Source organism: Malus sylvestris, chromosome 17, assembly GCF_916048215.2.
Source record: "Malus sylvestris chromosome 17, drMalSylv7.2, whole genome shotgun sequence".
Classification (NCBI taxonomy): Eukaryota; Viridiplantae; Streptophyta; class Magnoliopsida; order Rosales; family Rosaceae; genus Malus; species Malus sylvestris.
Window position 1 is genome coordinate 9,704,837 of NC_062276.1, and position 18,308 is coordinate 9,723,144.

An 18,308-nucleotide genomic window follows, 5' to 3' on the forward strand; every position below is an offset into this window, starting at 1 on the left:
TTATTTTATTTGCCATGTGGCAGACATTTGGCAGCCACGTGGTATATATGTGGCAGCCACATTAGCATTTAACAGATCAATGGATGGAAAATGTAACAGATGTATTATTTTGAAATAAAATAGTATTTAAGGTATGAAAGTGAAATGTTTTAAAGAAGTTGTAAGGAATTGAAATAGACCCCAAACCTGAGGTATGAAAGTGTAATTTACCCAATTTTATAACTAATTTTATGATAGAACTCTATCAATGTGTTTAGTAGATGGGTTGAATTGGATTGAAATATTATTAATTTGACTAAAACTCACCATCCACAAGTACAAAATTGTAGGGGTGGGGTCGAAAAGTTGCAAACCGAAAAATTGAACCAAAAAACTGAACCAATAACTAGTGGTTCGGTTTTGACTTTGATGGTTTAAAAACGAACCAAACCAAATGAGATATAAATTAATATTTTTTATTTATATAGGTTGGGTATTCATTTTCGAAACCCAATTGCAAGTCAACTATTACTCAACTTCAATTCGAGGTTAGGTAAACCCAGGCCCAAATAAGTTGAAGACCTTATTCCCTAGATTTTTTGTCTTCATTTCCTCTCCAATTTCTATGTTAAAAAAAAAAAATGAAACCGAACCTAAATACAAATTGCAAAAACCAAACTAAATAGCAATTTTGGTTTGATTTTTTATTTTGGTAAAAAACCAAACCAGATGAAACTGAACCCACTCCTAAAAAATTCTTATACGTACATGTATATTGGATAAGTACGTATAATTTAGTAATTCTTAAACACGTGTGTATTTATACTTCATTTGAAAGAATTAAAATTTAACATGAAGTAAAATATTATGGTTCTTCAACACCAAATTCATATAATTTAAGTCTAATACAAAATGAACCTTGAATTTTCACTCATAATTGCACTAGATTTGAGAAATAAAAAAAATATGCAATTAGACCCAATCTGTGGAACCGCCCAACCCAACTCGCCTAAAAATAATTTAGGTGAGTTTGATTTGTCCCTTGGTTTGGATGGCAATGGATTTTAAATTCTTTTAACAATGTCAACCCGAGTTGTTTTTTTTTTTTTTTTTTTTTTGTGGGTAATATGTAGAACACCCCAAAGGCCAAAACTAACTCAATAAAGTATTACAAACAATTCGAGTCCTAGATACTCCAATCATATCATCAAATAAATAAGTTCCAATCCATTTAGCTGTATTTTCAAAATAATTGTACACAAGATTCATATTATAACTGAATTTGGCAAGGTCATCCGGCACAACGTTCTTCTCTGGATATATATGAACCAACTCGTAATTTGCTATGCGTATTGGCAAAAAGGTGAAAATCGTTATCAATTATAGTGTCAGCTAAATTAACCAGTATAGTCGAGTCCGTCTCCAGACCAAGGCTTGAATACTTTGTTTACTGCAAAATTATTAAGAGCTCATTTGTAAATGCATTTAAAATGCCTGAATGTGTTTTTGGTGAAAATATTTTTTGAATCAATTTTTAATAAAAATGTAAGTAAATCCTAAAAAAGTACTTAAAGTGCTTTCTGGAGAAAACATATAATTAGTGCTTCTTGCTGAAAGCACTTAAAGTGTTTTTAAAACCCACAATATTTTCTCTAAAAGCATTTTCAGTCATTTTAAAAGCACTTTCAAATGAGTCCGAAGTTAAGTTTGGCATGCCATATAAAGAATCAGATAGTATAAATAATACGGTAGAAGTTGTTTGGTGCTCATATGTACTAATTAAGCACTGAATAAATTAAACCGGTCCCACCATTTTAATACACATCACACGTACCCGCTAAGTTATACTCCCCAAAACCTCCGTATAATTTAGTTGGTTCACAAATTCAACCTCTCTACTCGCATCGCGAAACCTCATCCAAGTATTCCTTATTTCTTTCTCCCTCCCCACCTCCGATCAACATCATACAAACAAAAAAGCAGAGGTGGCAAACCCAGGCTATGTTATCCTTATTTAGACATTCATGGTGCCCGATCGAACTAGAACTGGAGAGCTGCATCGCTCAAGAGCCGTCTTCACCACCTAAATCAACTTGTTATGAGAACCCGCATCGTTGCCGCCAATGACCCACTGCTTCTTTATAACTGCTCGCACCATCATCTTGCACACGAGTTTGCCATTGCTATTGTATCTTGAAACGAGATTCTATGATTACGAACTGTTGTCGCCTTACCATTGCACGAACCCAAAACCAAAAAGTAGAAAATCCATTGTGTCACCCCCACATCGTACCAGACCTGATTACTTTGAACCATTGCAGACCACTGCGCTGCCAAAAAAAAAAAAATCTTAATTTAACCTTTTAAAAAAAATTAGGTTTTGTTCTAATTTGGGGGCTTTTCATTTGCTTTCTATCGTGAAGATAGGATTAGCTTCATATCAAGATGGAAGCAAAGAGGCTATGGGAACTTATTTTTTCTTTTTCAAATTCAGTTCAGTGCTAAAAACAGTATAAATAATACGGTCATTAGTCTAATTTACACCAAACACTTAATTAATTTAATTAGTATTATCTAATGACTATTTAACATATCAAATTGAAATAATCACTACAATTCGAGCTGCTAAACGAGGCCTAAGTGTCTAACCCCAAACGAACCAGAATCCCATATAGCACCATTGGCCAACACTAACAATTCACCTTATATTTTCTCATGTGTTAAATGCTCGTCGGAAGAGGAAAAAAACAAAACGTAAGAAAAATTAATTTCATAATATTATATTCTAAAGTAATATAATAAATTAGTAATAAAAAATCAGTAGAAAGTGGGTGGTAAGATCAAAGGGCGACAACTGGCAATATAAACACATAAAATAATAAGTGACCTAACATTATCGTATTTCGGAGGAATTATTTCGTGTGTCTGTCCAGAGAACAATGATAGCGCAACGTAAGCGACGGTGCTGACACGTGCTGCACATGTAGGTGTTCGCCTTGTGGCACCTTGAAAACTCCCTTCATCACCGTCCAATCTGATGACTGCCAAATTCATCGACGGCCCGGATGGTTTCGATTCGTCGGTCCAACTTATCGCCTTCGTAGTCTTCAACCTTAATCAAAAAGTTTATTTGATGTCAAAAGTACACAATTATTTCCTTACAAAATGTATTTGGCACCTTTTAGAACTTAAACAAATCAATACATGACACACCACGTGGGGCCCAGAAAAGCTAATTAACTGAAATTGATTTAGTAATTATTTCACAATAGTCCCCAAATAATTTAAGACAAAGTTATTATTAATTTGTAGTAACGTCGGTGAGCAATTACTCTATCATTTGAGCATGAAATGAATTGAATTAGAATATTAAATATTTACCAAACTGAATAAAACGAGTAATTTGTAATTAGAATGTTTTTTCTTTAGCTAAATTAGGATTTTTATGCTAAAAAAAATAAAATTAAGATATTCTTCCCGATAACAAATGATGACAGAGCACTTCCAACAAAGTTATTTTATTTTAATCTAACTAATTTGAACTCAGAGTTTAAAGTGCAGGTCATGGAACCCTAAACGATGATTCCAAAACTCAGGACCTAGCTTTGGTCACTCGACATGAGAGTTGGTCAGAAAACTTTGTAGCCTTTACATGACCTTGAAAATTAAGCTCATATAAGCATACGTCAATTGAGTCAATTCTGAAGTCTTCGTGGCACCAAACACAATATTTGAATAATGTTTTTCTCTCCAATTCAATCCCACCTCCTTTTTCCACTCCAACCTCATTCACAATAATCATGACCAAAAGGGATTAAAGTGAAATTAGATAAAACTACTTGGATACAAATTTAATTTAATTTTTTCTTCATTTTTAATGAAAATTAGCAAATTATAATTAAGAAAGAATAAAAGAAAAAAATAAATAAAATTAGAGGATGTGGATGATGACCCATCAAATCCATTAAGAGAGAGAAAAATAAAAAGAGTGGACAAGAAAGAAATAAAAGTAAATGAGTCATAAGCTTTCAGACTCTCTCTCTCTCTCCTTTTTTTCTCCAAGCAGCTCTGAAACAAATGCAGAGAAGAATTTATACGCCTCAAAATTCTCACTCATCTTCCGCACGGTAAGTCCCCAATCCAATCCAGCTTTCACTCTTACTGTCTGTTTGGTCTCCCAGAAAATACCCACAAAACCAAAGTCAACAAATATTGGATCTTACTAACTGTCGCTAGTCTTACCCAACAAACTGTATATTTATTTTATTTTAATTTTTTGTTTATGTTTTTGTGAAAAATTAGTTAAAGTTCTTGCCTTTTTGTATAATCTGTGTGCTTTTGTGGATGATTGAAGGTGTTAAAAAGGGACTAATGATTAGGGAGATGAGCAAAGAGCAGCCACCTGAGCCTCTTGATTTCTTCATTTGGACTGTTGAGGTAAACCAATTTCCAAACTTTTTCCCCCTTTTTTTTCTTTTTCTGGTGGCCTATTTTTGAATTTGGATATATTTTATGGAATTATGTAGATCTTGTTTTGTGGGTATTGGACAATTGTTGTTTAATTTTGTTGTTTGTTCATAAATTTTGGTGGGGTACTGTTGAATTACAATGGACAATTGTAAAGTGGTAGGTTTTGGTTTTGGATGATTGTGGAATAGAACCTATTTAATCTGCTAATCAAATTAGAGAAGACTTTGATTTAATCTGCTAATCATCTTTAATACTCTAAAAAACTAGGAAATAATTTTGGGTTAGTTATGTAATAGAATGATTTACCAGCAAGCAGTGACCTTAGAAATTCATCGATTTCGTTGGAGTTCATCTCATGTTGTTACTACTGGGAATAACACCTTCCTTCACTCATCAGTTCATCCTTCTCCAGCTACTACGATGCTTTAGGATACACACGATTTTCTTTTTTCGGTATATGGTTCTTTGAGGTGTCAAACGTTTGCCTCCTTTGTAAGCTTACAAATTTGTATGCAACAATCCCAAAAGTGATACAGAACAAAATTCGGTTGCTGGTACAAGACCTTATTATCCTTTTCTGTTCACTTAGTCAGTAGCTCAGTACCCTCCTCGTATCGGGGGTTTGAAAATTGTTTTTTTTTCTTGGTTGTATAATGATGGATTATGTTTCTTTGTTATTCTGCTAAAGAAAACAAAAACGATGACATAAAGCTTAAATTTGGTCTCTGACTTTGAACTTGTGCAACAGATTGCCATACCTAACAATTAGAAGTTACCAATAAATATGTTACAGTGAAATCGTGAGATAAACACACTACCTCTTGATGAGCATATTTGGTGACAAAAGAGGGTTATTGAGTAGAAAGCAATTATTCTGATGAAACACAGCTAAGTTAGCATTGTTATGTTTCCCTTTGCGCTGTACTATGTGAAGCAGTGTCAGCTGATATTGATCAAGTCCGATAAATTGAAAAGAGAAAAATAAGAGTTCAGTTGCTCTAAACTCTGTGATCAATGCCTTATAATATATTCATCCTTCTTTGCCGTCGATAAATAAGATGTATATGGCTGAGTCACATGCATTCTCATGTTTTTTCCCCATTGTGTACAGGATGTTGGTTTGTGGTTGGAAGAAATAAAACTGGGCAGTTACCGGCAAACTTTTAAGGAAAATGGTGTCAATGGAGAATACCTGGAAGGCATGTCAATGTTTACTACTGAGCAGATTCTTCGGTTTATAAGACGTTGCCACATGAAATGGGGAGACTTTATCACGCTGTGTAAGGAACTAAGGCGAATTAAAGGTCTGTACTTGCTCTCCCTTCCATTTATTTTTTGCCTAATCTTGACAAGATTTAGGATCATCTCTGCCATATTTTTTTTATGCGCAAACACAGATGACATCTGATTCATGCAAAATAGAGTTGTTCAAAGTAAAACAGAAAAGCATGTATTTATTTTGATTGGGGAGATCGGTTAACTATGCATGCTTCATTCATCTCATGCATTCAATTGGTCTACGCATAACACCATAACATTACAAACGTGGTATTGCATGCCTCATTCAATAGCATTGCCAAACTCACTCTTGATATCATTATCCTAGCAAGTTCAGACTTGAACCTATCTGGAATATCATCCCCTTGAGCTACATTTGTATTCCTTTTTCCTCTTAAATTTGAATTGCACCTAGATTCCATCTGTGTGTGCACTGAAACCAATTTTATGTCTAGTGGCTTGCCTAAAAGGGGAGCAAAAGGTCCGCAGACCATGGTGGGCTCCGTCTTGCCTCTCAGTAGTATTTGTCAAGGTGGCCAAGCGTAACAGACAATCACGAGTTGTTTCCTTGAAGCTGGAACCGTAAAGAAAGATCTTCGTATATGTACCTACTTAAATTTTCGTTTTTCCTTAGAGAACAGACAAGTAGGAAAGTACTTTTTTTTTTTTTCCTTTTTCTTGAATCTGTCAAGTTACCTGTTCTTCTCTGGAGAACCCTGGTTAATATATCTTTTTATGTATCTATCGCTGGTCTTTCGATCTTTCTATGATTGTTTTTCTTTGAAAACCATTAGGCATTCAAGTTCTTGTTGAAGATTATCCTAATGCTGCTGCTTCCCACAAAAGTAATGAAATAGAAAGTGGAATTTTACTCTGAAAAATTTGTTCTTAGTAGTGATTTAGGCCATCTTAATTCGATAGGAAATTTATATAGTCAACTCAACTTCATTACCGAGAGGTTCTTGTATATCTGCATATGACCGCCCTCTAACTTGGGGACTCGTGTGCGGAGCTCCCCTACCATTAGAGGGCTGCCCCAGTGGCGGGCGTATACAAGAATTCCTCCTCCAAGACCAGAAGTTTACCTCTTTTAAGATCTTGGAAGTTGGGGTCGATTAGGTTCAGAGTATGTGCTGATTGAGCATCTGGATTCACTCAGAAACCGAAGTCTCTAGCAAATAAGATCATAAGAGACACGGAAGACAAAGACAACATGGTTTGATTCCGCTGTCTCTGCATTACCCAAAAAGGGTATGTTGAGAGATTTGCTCGAATGCTGAGTTGGATGTGGACTCACATCGTCAACACATTGCTGAAGGGATTATGTCTACGTACGGAGAACTTGATGTAACGTGGTGTATACAGTATACCCGAGGAGAAAAGTAGCAGACACCCGCGAGTTTTTCTCCTACTTGGGCGAGCATGGAAATGGTCTGCTACGATTCACTTGTGTTTGTTTTTGTCAAAGTTGTAAATTATTTCGTTTCGTGGAGAAGTATGGTTTATCATCTTCGGCTAAAAAAAATGACAATATAGAAATATACTGTTACTAAACAATTTGGTAGGTTATGTTGTTAAATTGTTAATCTAGTTACTGATATCGTGCTTAATGATTTTGAACTTAGTGACGGTCTACCATAGGAACCGATTCTCCTTTCATTTTTTTCCATTCCCCTTCCTCCCCTCTATTTGAACACTCAGGATTTTATCTTGGTAGAGAGAAGAAAAAAATACTGCAAAAGGAGAGGAAGGATGGGAGGGAAAAAGGGAGAGGATAGAATCCCGTCATGGACTACTAATGACGATAGGATAATGGCAAAACATGATCCGCTATCCAACCTGAAATATGTCACCTTTTTTGGACAGATGAATAATAGTGTGGGGACTTCTCAACTCTTTTTATGGGGAGCACACCTCAATTAAAACGGTACCAAACAATTAAATATCTATTTTCATGTAAATCATTAAAATTAAAAGCATATCTCACTTTTTCTAGTTATGCGTAAACGTACGTAATTGATTTCTAACCACAAATATATGTAGATTACATTGAAAGGCCCGTAAACATTAGTGGCTAAGAAAGTTACAGCTTGCGCAAACGACGTATCTAACATTCTTCAATTGGCTAATTATTTGGATTACAATCATCTTTTATGGAAGTGGTTAGGGTCAACTATTTTTTTAGATCTAGATTCTCAAATAAGGAAAAGGATCCTTTTTCTTGGAAATCCTAGGAATTCCGTGATCGGGACCATTCATCGTACGGTCAAAAATCATTTTAAAATTTAAAATTTAGTATAAATAGTATATAATGAAAACTGACTGCACGATGTACGATGGACGATCTTGATCACGGGATCCCTAGGATCCTTAGGAAAAGAATCCGGCGAGGATCCTTTTCCCTTAAATAATATGTGCACAAGAACCACAATGTAAGAAGTAGGTTAAAGTTATAGGAACCGGATCCCCTCCTGAGCATAGGGTGGGGATCCTCCTGACCAAGCCATCTGGACCATTGAAATTTGATCCAACGACTACAAACAGGGGGACCCTCTAAAAGTTATAATTATTGTAGCCGTTGGACCAAATTTCAATGGCCCAGATGATCCGGTCAGGAGGATTCCCACCCTATGCTCAGGTGGCGATCTAGTTCCAAAGTTATAAACCATAGCTAGAACTGGAAGAGGGAGAGCCTAGGGTACCCTTTTGGAAAGAATCCAGTCACCAACTAATTCCAAATTAGAAAAAGTGGTTCCTACCTGGCCAATTCTTCCAGTCAAACAGTTTGAAATAGGAAAGGGATCAGATCCCTTTCTCCTAATCCATTAAGTCTAGGGATCCGGACTATTGAAATTTGATCTAATGGCTAAAGTTACTTAACTTTTAAAGTGAATCCTTATTTGTAGCCGTTATATCAAATTTCAATAGTTCGAATCTCTGAACTTGGTGGATTAGGAGGAAGGGATCCTGGGAGGATCCCTTTCCTTTGAAATATATCATTCATGTATACTTTGGGTTATGTATTATTAATTAGATGTTGGCTACAATAGTACCATCTAGGTCAGCTGATAATAGTGTAAAGCACCTCTCATTCTTGATTAATCCGGTCGTTCCACAAAGATAGTGATTTTGGCACTCATCTTTAGAGAGAAATTTTGATCGGATTGTCATACAGACAATTTTCGCATCGTGTGTGATCAACCTTGCGAGGCCAAAGGCCCCGAATGCAGGAGGCTCCATGTTTTGTGGAAAGAGTCTTACAGATGATGTGATCGAAGGGGAGTGTAGAAGGGTAATCACAATGCTAATTTTGACTAGTGACACCTCAAGTTGAAGTTAGTAAAATCTAAACAACCCAATAACAGTGTGTATGCAGCTGATATGATAATGGTGTTTTCCATGCCCAGTAGAAAATATGAGAAATGGGAACAGTAAGTTATGCAACAATGTCAACTACTCCTGATAAAATAAAATAACAACAATGCTATTTACTCACAAATTTCGGTTATTTTTTTATCCACAAACTTGTTTCAGGATATAATGTGCAACAAAAATAGAAGAACATCACTCCCTCGATGCAATGCAACACTCACTGCACCAGTAACTTTATTAGGCTAGAATATCTGGACGTTTAGTTGAGTAGAGCCATCACTGTGAAGTGCCTCAAAGGTGGTTGCTAATAACATTTAGGTTTAGACGACAATATACTGTATGCATGCATGTTGCTGAGGGGTTGAAGGTACGTAGACACGTTCATATATATGAATGGTTGGATGTGTATGCAGTCGAAGATTCAATGAATAATAACTTAACCGTGAAAAATCTCAATGTATACACCAGTGCACACTAGAAAATTTTGCTTCATAGAGTACATAGGTGTAAATGTATATGTTGATTGATAAATACATAGGTCCTGGAACTGTCGGGTAAAGATAAACTCTATCTCACTAGTGTACGTATGCTTATGTTAGGGTGTAATACTAAAGTGAGGTCACATGCTATGCATTTCAGGTAGATGGAGAAGAGAAAATTTAGAGTGTTGGATATTGGAGGAAGTCAGTAAACTGAAACTACTAACTTCTCTTAATTACCTTCTTAATTACGTGGAGAGCTCTCTGCTAATTTATAGAACCGAACGCTTAGGTGGCTTGACACTATTGGCTCTCAACGCAATAGGTGATGGCTCAGGAGTCTACCTCTCCAGACGCCAGTCCATATACATAAAAGCCAGTAGGATTAGGGTTTGCAGGAGGGCTTTAAAATTTGTGTTTCAGGGAGGAAAAAAATGTGCGACACTAATCTCTCTTTTGACATTATTGCTGCTTCCACAGTCACTGAGTCTTGTACGGAGGCCGATCTCGATGAGCGAGGTGAATCGTTCAACCCGAATCCAGAAACGATCTTGATCAAGTATTTGTTTAACAAGTTGGCAGGACGGGCAACGCCTGTGGAAGATGTGATCAGACATATTGACTTGCAGAAGGGCATGCCTCCAGATGCTAATCAAGTTCCTCAAAGTAAGATTAACCCTCCCAATCAAAGTAAATAACCACGACGTATCAATCAAATATCTCAGAGATGTCAAGGCATACTAAAAAAGGATTATCTTATTAGCCGAGATTTGAATATATTTAGGGTTGGTTGTTTAATTTTATTTTGTTTCTAGGTCTTTTCTGTCATGGGGATGAAAACCGATCAGCATATTTCTATATATGTGCCGAGGCAGTTCTTGGTGATGTTAAAACAACAAGGCCAACTTCTAATGGGTACTGGAAGCTGCTTAGTAACGAACAAGTGCACATTCAAATGTCCGGTGACGGTGTTGCGACTGTCTGTCATGTTGGTAATGCAAGGACATGGAGGTATTACGGAAGGGACCTTAAGAGGCCGATGAGGGCAGCGTCTGAGACGTGTTTTAAAATTCGGGAATACTACCTGAATCCAGAGCTAGAGCCTACAAAGCCGATTGTGACGGGACTATATCTTACTTGTTTTTTCAAGAAATTGTGTGTTTGTGAATTCATAGATGAGGACTCAGAGTTGAGACTGAAACAGAAGGGTGAAATAGCCTCATCAGCGGTACGCGGGGGTGGTCCGCTATTTATCTTGCCGGGATATCTGCCGATAGGCCCCGGACTAATACGTGCACTGTTAGATGCTCCGGAGCCGAGGGGGGATCCTCTTGATACTTTGTTCATCGGTGCTCCTCCTCCCTCTCCTTCTCCATGGGATCAGGAGAGTGATGACGATTGACGACTGACTGTTCATTTTGCATTCTAGTTCCTCTATTATTTAGTTACCTTTTTTTTATGGATTTTAGTTTGGATATCCTCGACCAGTGTCACCCTTCACGTTTGATACCATCCATCAATTTTGTCCTTGGCATCCTGAGACTTGGTTGACTGGGATTTGAGAATACTGTAATCTCAATTCCCCGCTGGCATGCATGTATGCATATATACAACCACCACCAATTTTACTGGGACTGGCTGTATGCATTCCGCCATTGCACTCAGTTTTGCGTCATGTTTTTTCTTAAAATCTCTTTCGAAGTCTTCTTAGGTCTTTGTCTATCCTATTGAGCTGAGCCTCTCTCTCGTAATAGCATATTCTAAACGGAGCATCTGTAGGTCTGCAATTTGTATGTTCCCAACGACATAATCTCATCTCCACTAAACTCATTTTTTGCACGTGTATGCATGTATACAATGAATATATACGTGCGTGTGTGTGCCCGCATTACAACATACTGAGATTTTCCCCCATGAGTGAACGGTTGGCCATTCTCTTTTATCCTTTGATGCGCAGGAGAGCAAAAGCTCTACTACATATGGTGAATGGAAGAAGGGCTGGTTTGGTATTGCTGTGTTTTGAAAAAAAAAATTGTTTTTACGGTGAGAATAAGCAGCTATGAAATAAAGCAGCAAAGTGTTTGGTAAACTTTTTTTTTGTAAAAGTGCTTTTGGAAAAAAAAAGCAGTATTATAGTGTTTGGTAAACTTTTATGTAAAACAGTTGTGATTGTGTGAAATGACAAAAAATGGTATAATACTAGATATGCAATTAATTTAATTTTCTTAACAAATAAAGGTGAATTGCTAAATATACTTTATTTTTAAAAGAAAAATATTTATAAACTTTATCATAAATATTAATTAGTATGACAAACTACTTCAATTGAAATGTTTATACACTCAAGGAAGAGTGTTGCAGTCCTATTAGATTAGGAATGTGATTGTGTAAATCCTAGTAGATCTAGAAATATCTCTTATATTCCTATTAGGAGTTTATTAACTATTAAAAGTTGTAATCCTAAAAGGGTAAGAATTTTACCTATCCAACTACTATAAATAAAGGCACAACACCTTACAATTATACATATCTCTTTCTCTCTACTATTGCCTCGTCCCTCTCTTTAAAAGGCATCCATAATTGTTCATTAAATTATACCTACAACAATATCACAATTTTTTATTGGTAAATTACAATTTGCACTTTTTTATGGGTAAATTACATTTTCCACCCTTAAGTTTGAGTGCAATTGCAACCTCATACAACATCTTTAAAATATTGCAATCTCATACATTTTCATTACAATTTCATACTTCCATTAAAAATTATGTGAAATTTACAATTAATTGATGACGTGTCAATTAAACCTTTCACATAGATAAAAAAAAAAATTATAAAACAAATCAATATGAAAAAAAATGTTATTTTTTTATGTTAAATGGGCCCACCCCTTCGATGTGCATCTGCAATTCTGCATTTCTATCTCCATTCGACTCCATTACGAGAGAGATCATTGCCCAGGCGTCATCTTCGTCGCCATCATCGGCCATCACACAGCCATCACCACCACTACAGCATCCTTGAGCCGCTTCACCGCCATGTTGCTCCCGTCATTCAGCACCGCCTCGTACACCGCCCCCAGGCTCTCTTTCCCCGATATCTCCGCCAACGCCCACATCAAATCCTCCAGCTCAAGCTGCTGCCTCCGGTAAAAAAAGACACCAGCTTGCTTCTGTCGAAATTGACAAAATATTGAATCTTTGCTGTAGTGGAATCGAAGCTTGGCTACCCAGATGAAGCCAATTCAAATCTCGAAAGTTCAGAACGTCGATTGGGATTGGAAGCTGTGGTGGGGGTTCAAAAAGGGGTTGGAATAAAATTATATAGGAGTTTTGATGTGGCAGGAGGTGGATGCTTGAGCTGGGAATGAAGTTTCAGGTTGGGGATTGGGTTTGGGGCGACAAATTGGGAGCGAACGAGTGAGACGGGAGGGAGAGGACCAGTGAGATGGCAGAGCAAGGAAGAGGACGACGCGAGAGGTGAGGGTAGGATCTGCATTTGGAAACTTTCGTTAAACATTACTGTTCACCCGTGTTTGTAAGATAAAAGGCTGGTTTTTGAAAGCAGTAAATAGCTGCTTTCACTTTTCAGCTGTTTCTCGCAGCAATTTTGAAAATAAGTGCTTTGTTGCTGAGTTACCAAACACAATATTGAGCTCAACTTTTAAAAGAAAAAAAAAATTCAAAGAACAATGCCAGCAGTTGATTACAAAATTGTTTCAGGATGTACCATTTTGATCTGCAAAACATATCACTTACCTCCAAACTTGGGAAACGAAAAAAAAAAGAAAAAAAAAAGCCAAGTGAAGGAAGGAAATCCAAAGTTGCTCAGCTCCATCGCATGTTTCTATAGTTACAAGTCGTCATAAGTCACAGCTGGAAGAACTGCTGGAGATCAAGAAGCACCTGTGGTTCCATTAGTGGTTTTGCTGATCACCCCCTTCCCAAAATACTCGGCGATCACAGAAAAACCGTCCTTTGAACTTTTAACTTGCTGGAAGAACCGATCCTGATCTTTTGAGTTCTGCTCTAGACTTCTTTTTGTTTCGAGAACAGATTTGTATTCAGGAGCACACACAGGACATTCCTTCTCATTATCGCCGAGGCAACGCTGATGGAACGAGTGGATACACATAAAATGTACAGCTGGGAGATCGAGGGTGAAAGTGCATGCAGTGCACTTGCTGAGCTGAAAGATTCTGGCATTTGTCCTAAGATCCTGAATTTCGTTTCTCATTGCCGATGTGGTTTCCTGAACAATTAAAGGCTTCATTAGTAACCTCTATCAGACACACACAACAACACAACAATTTGAATTGAAACCTAAAAGGGCGTGAAGTGTATTTTGGTTCTGCAAATTTTATTTGTCGACAATACACAAACCCACACACAAAGTTATATTCTTACTAGAGATCATGGAGAGCACCATCATGCCTGGCCTATATCGTTTACTTTATCTGAATGTTTCTTTCATGACAACGATTCAGCTTAACCTACTGGGGTATCATACATATCAATTCCTACCAGTTTAGATATTCCGTTGAACGTCTTATATCAAATCAGCATATTTCAGTTCAATGTAACCCTGTCCAAGGGCCCTGAAGAACAAATTATTGCTATATATGTGATGCAACTGTCATATCTATTTAAAATACTACAGCATTTTTTTCGTTCTTTCTGTGCAGTTTCAGACCTAACTAGAATCCCATGCAACCATATTTGATACATTGCTTTGACAAGATTACATTCATCTCATTACAAAAGTTTCCAAGGAATGCATAAATAAGAAACATAAAATGTTAACCAACTTATACTGGAGGCAGGTGAAATGAACAAAGAGGTACAATAAATAAATTCACAATGACAGCTGCAGTAAGGACTAACCTGATACTTCTCAATTGCTCGACGGTCCTCTTCTATCAATTTTGATTCTTGTTCAAGCTTTCTAGCAATGTAATCCTTAATGACAGAGAGTGTGAGACATGGATTTCTGGATAGTGTTTGAAGAACAATGATAGGAGGCAATATGTCATCCCTTTCTATATATGTCAAAACTTCCTTCACTTCTTTGGAGCAATCTTCTCCAAGTTCACCAAAATATTTTAGCAGATCTGCCCAAAGAGTTGGGTCCCCGCCCTTACCTGAATCCCCTAGTCGTTTGCAGCATGCAATCAAACCCTCATGGTCATGAGCTTGCATGTAGCAAGCAATCACCTCTTTATAGAGTTTCAATTTTTCATAGAGATATAGAAGACCTTCCTTAAATGCATTCATTTCACAAAGAATTATGGCAAGGTCTACATCATAAAGCGGATGTTCCTGGTCAGATGGCCATGCGCTCTTAAGAAGTTGTACCCCTTTCTCTTGCTTTTCCAAACGGTCCTTATCCTTGTTTGAATCTTTGGTATCAGCAAACAATTTCCCATTGGACTGGCTTCTTGATGTTGCAGCTGCACCTGATCTAGCCCTGAGATTCAGATCTTCGCCACTGCTAGCTTGTGATAATGATGTGAAGCTCAAGTCATTGGACAAGTACAACTCCAAGAGTGTGTTATGGATTTCTACTTGAGCAGGAGAGTCCTTGACCTTGTTGGTATATTTTTCAAGAAAATCCATAAGCCAGGGAAGATGATGGATGAAGATGTTGAGAAAATCAACTGGAGATGGCAGCATTGTCAAGTACGCACCATTAGCAGCTCCTCTCTTGGATGATTCGCCATCCTCAGTGCACAGCCTCATGAGTATCTCAATTGTTTCCACAGGCTTGTGCTCTATAAGAATCTTACCATACTCTTCCACTGTCGCTCCAGCTTGGCTTGGTTCAAGGCTTGAAATATATTGCAAGGCTTCCTCATATCGGCCAAGATCTTCAAGTAAGATCTTTAAATACCATTCGTGCTTCCCAGCCTTTTTAGCAACATACATTGCATGTTCATGGTAATTGGTAGCACGGCAGACTCTTATTGCAGTCTCCACATCAAATTTGTGTTCCCCAATACCATCCTCACTTTTAATGAACACATTTAGCTTGTCAACATCTTTCAATTTGGTGTAGCAATTCAGTAGAAGAGTGGTATGATCTTTGGAAGCAAGCCCCTTCTCATGCAATTTTTCCAAGTAATTTGTCAGGTTGTAGATTCGTTGTGCATCTAGAAACTTCTGTATCACATAAGAAGGCTCAAGGTGACCAATGGTATGGATATACTGGGCCATTGCCTCATCATAATCTTGCTTGCTATATAGATGATCCCCATACTTCCTCAGCACTTCTGCAGTTGCGGCAGCATCTGCTTGCTGACTTTGAACAAGGTTGATGGCAACAGTGTAAAGATTCTTCTTAAAAAGCATATCTAACTTGCTCTCCATATCCTTCTCCCCAATGCACAAAGCTGACTTGTCAGCCATGATAAGTATTATGTTACCCCATTCACAAAGCATGTGAGAAACCTCTTTAACCACTAGGCTGTGAGCAATTAAACGGTTCTTCAGGTCATAAATGTTGAAAGTGTTGCTGCTATTTCTTTGATCTGCAATAACACAAAGAAGGTATCCACGAAACCACCCTAAAAATTTCTTTTCTCCTTCAAAAGCCCAACATGGTCCACGCCCATCAACTTCATAAAAGTAAACCGCCTCAGGTCGACCAATTATCAACTCCTGTCAAAGTAAGTAAAGAAATAAGATGCTAAGGCATACATAAACATACACCAATGGAAAAAAGGAGGTAGAATTGTATACCAAGCGATCACTCATCGCAACACTGTTCACATTACTTCCAATCTGATCTAGGGTCTGCCTCCTTGTGTTTGAGGGTTGATTCTGCAAGATGAACAAGCTCACAGAAGACGGAGTCACAGCAAACAACTGAAGCGCTTGACCGTCCACTCTGAACCCCAGTCCTGTAACTGAGGACTGGCTCTTGTCAGAAAGGTTTTCCACCTGAAGCTTGAACCGGGTGATTCGCTCTCGTGCAATATCCCCTTTAATGCAGTAAATTGAGCCATTATCTAATCCAATAGCTATAAGCAATATCGGAGGTGCTTCCTCTAGTACTAAAAACGATGTAATCTGCAGTAATAAACAACGACTTGATTCAAAACCCTATCGTTTCTCTCGAAAATGGGGTTCACAAATTCAATCATTTGGCAAAGACACTACCTTTGCTTCAGGAAATTGGTTAGTGAATATCCTCAAGATTCCAATGCAATCAGGGCTCGTTGTGCTTGAGCTCGAGCCCTCGGACTGCATCCTATCCAGGTCGAAAACCTTGAGGCATATTGCCGATTGCTGCGGAGTAATTTGTTCATCTTCTCCAATTGTCACCAAATAGTTGCGTTGCTGATTTGACAATAACAGGAGCAAAATTAACACATTTTTCACCTCCTAATCACTCACTAAACAAATTAAAAACTAATCCCAATATCAAAACATCAAAGCTCAAATTTCTTTTTCCTTTTTCCGTTTCTCACATTTTCCCGAGAAACAAAAAGAAAATGACCAAGTCAAGACAAAATGTTGCGAGAGGAGGCTGACCTTGAGCTGCTGAAGGAACAGCGCGGAGGAGGAGTGAGCTTGGAATCCGTAGCTGTAGTTGAGGCCGCGGTCGAGGAAGCTGACTGTGCCGTCATCGCAGCCGATCACCACCTTCCCTCTGCCGCTCGAGCAACACTCGATCTTCCCTTCCACTTCCTCGGGAATCGCGCACTTTCCCGCCAATTTCTCCTCGAAGAACTCGAATTTCCTCCACTGGTACATTGCGAGAAGCTCTTTTCGGTTTTTTCAGCAAATTTGACGAGTTCGCCGGATCGGACGGCTCTGCTTTCACGAGCTGAGATCGGCGGCCAAAAGCCGAATACTTGGCGCCAAAAACTCAGAAAGACAATACCTTTCTCTCTCTCTCTCTAACTCTGAAATTCGTCTTCCTCGTTCTCTCTGGAAATCGGGTCGGGTTCCATGGCCGTTCCAGAAGAATGATTACCTGCCAAAACGGTAGTTTGGATCAGCAAGAAAGCCTCGAAACGACGCCGTATGCGTTAAGGCGTTCAGTAGGCTTTCTATTTCGGCATATATTGATCAGCTTTGTTATTGGGCAATTGAAGCCCAGTTTTCTTCAGTCGGCTGAGAAGTGAGGCCCATAATAAAACCGAGTTTAAAGAGATTTTCGTACTTCAGTTTTCTCTCACGGTATATAATTGACTTGATTTATAATTTTAAAATAATCGATTTTTTTGAAGTAAAATAATTAATTAAAAATTAAAGAACAAAAATGAATAGAAGGGATTCTTTTTGAAATGTCATATGAACTTGTACGCATTTTTTGTACCAAAGAAAAGTGAAAAACTTGCAAAAAGATGTTAAAATGACCTAAATAACCCTAAAGATAAGTCATGTACAAGGCACATGACTTATATTAGATGAAAAACTTAACGAAGTTAGGGTGAGATGACAAATTAATGATTTTGTAAAGTTGGTATGACAAAGTGCTTTAAATGTTAGTTTATATGACAAATTGAAAAATATAAACAAGTTCATGTGACATTTCAAAACAATTTCTTAAAATAGAATTATGAAAAATGAGAAAAATTAGGTGACGTATAATTTATATAAATTAATTTTGAATTTTTTCCCACTAATACTTGTCAGTTATGAGATTTAAATTTAGTATTTTCTGTTACTAAATAGAAACTCAGTGTCACTAAACAAATGATATTTAGTCCTAATTTACATTTCC

The 18,308-nt window shown here is 37.5% G+C and overlaps 2 protein-coding genes and 1 pseudogene across 2 annotated transcripts; 2 read left to right on the forward strand and 1 right to left on the reverse strand.

Moving 5' to 3' along the window:
* The first annotated feature begins 3,958 nt into the window (after window positions 1-3,958).
* LOC126612440 (uncharacterized) lies at window positions 3,959-6,471 on the forward strand. Its single transcript, XM_050280843.1, has 4 exons — window positions 3,959-4,106; window positions 4,334-4,416; window positions 5,561-5,753; window positions 6,183-6,471. Exons 2-4 carry the CDS (start codon window positions 4,351-4,353, stop codon window positions 6,311-6,313), a joined length of 390 nt encoding a protein of 129 aa, XP_050136800.1. The 5' UTR covers window positions 3,959-4,106; window positions 4,334-4,350; the 3' UTR covers window positions 6,314-6,471.
* Window positions 6,472-10,012: 3,541 nt separating this feature from the next.
* Window positions 10,013-11,149, forward strand: LOC126612489 (uncharacterized; annotated as a pseudogene).
* Window positions 11,150-13,228: 2,079 nt separating this feature from the next.
* Window positions 13,229-17,598, reverse strand: LOC126611327 (vacuolar protein-sorting-associated protein 11 homolog). The gene is made up of 5 exons (XM_050279555.1): window positions 17,111-17,598; window positions 16,736-16,915; window positions 16,316-16,645; window positions 14,462-16,234; window positions 13,229-13,829 (listed from the first exon to the last, which is right to left on the reverse strand). Exons 1-5 carry the CDS (start codon window positions 17,330-17,332, stop codon window positions 13,473-13,475), a joined length of 2,862 nt encoding a protein of 953 aa, XP_050135512.1. The 5' UTR covers window positions 17,333-17,598; the 3' UTR covers window positions 13,229-13,472.
* Between the last annotated feature and the right edge of the window lie 710 nt (window positions 17,599-18,308).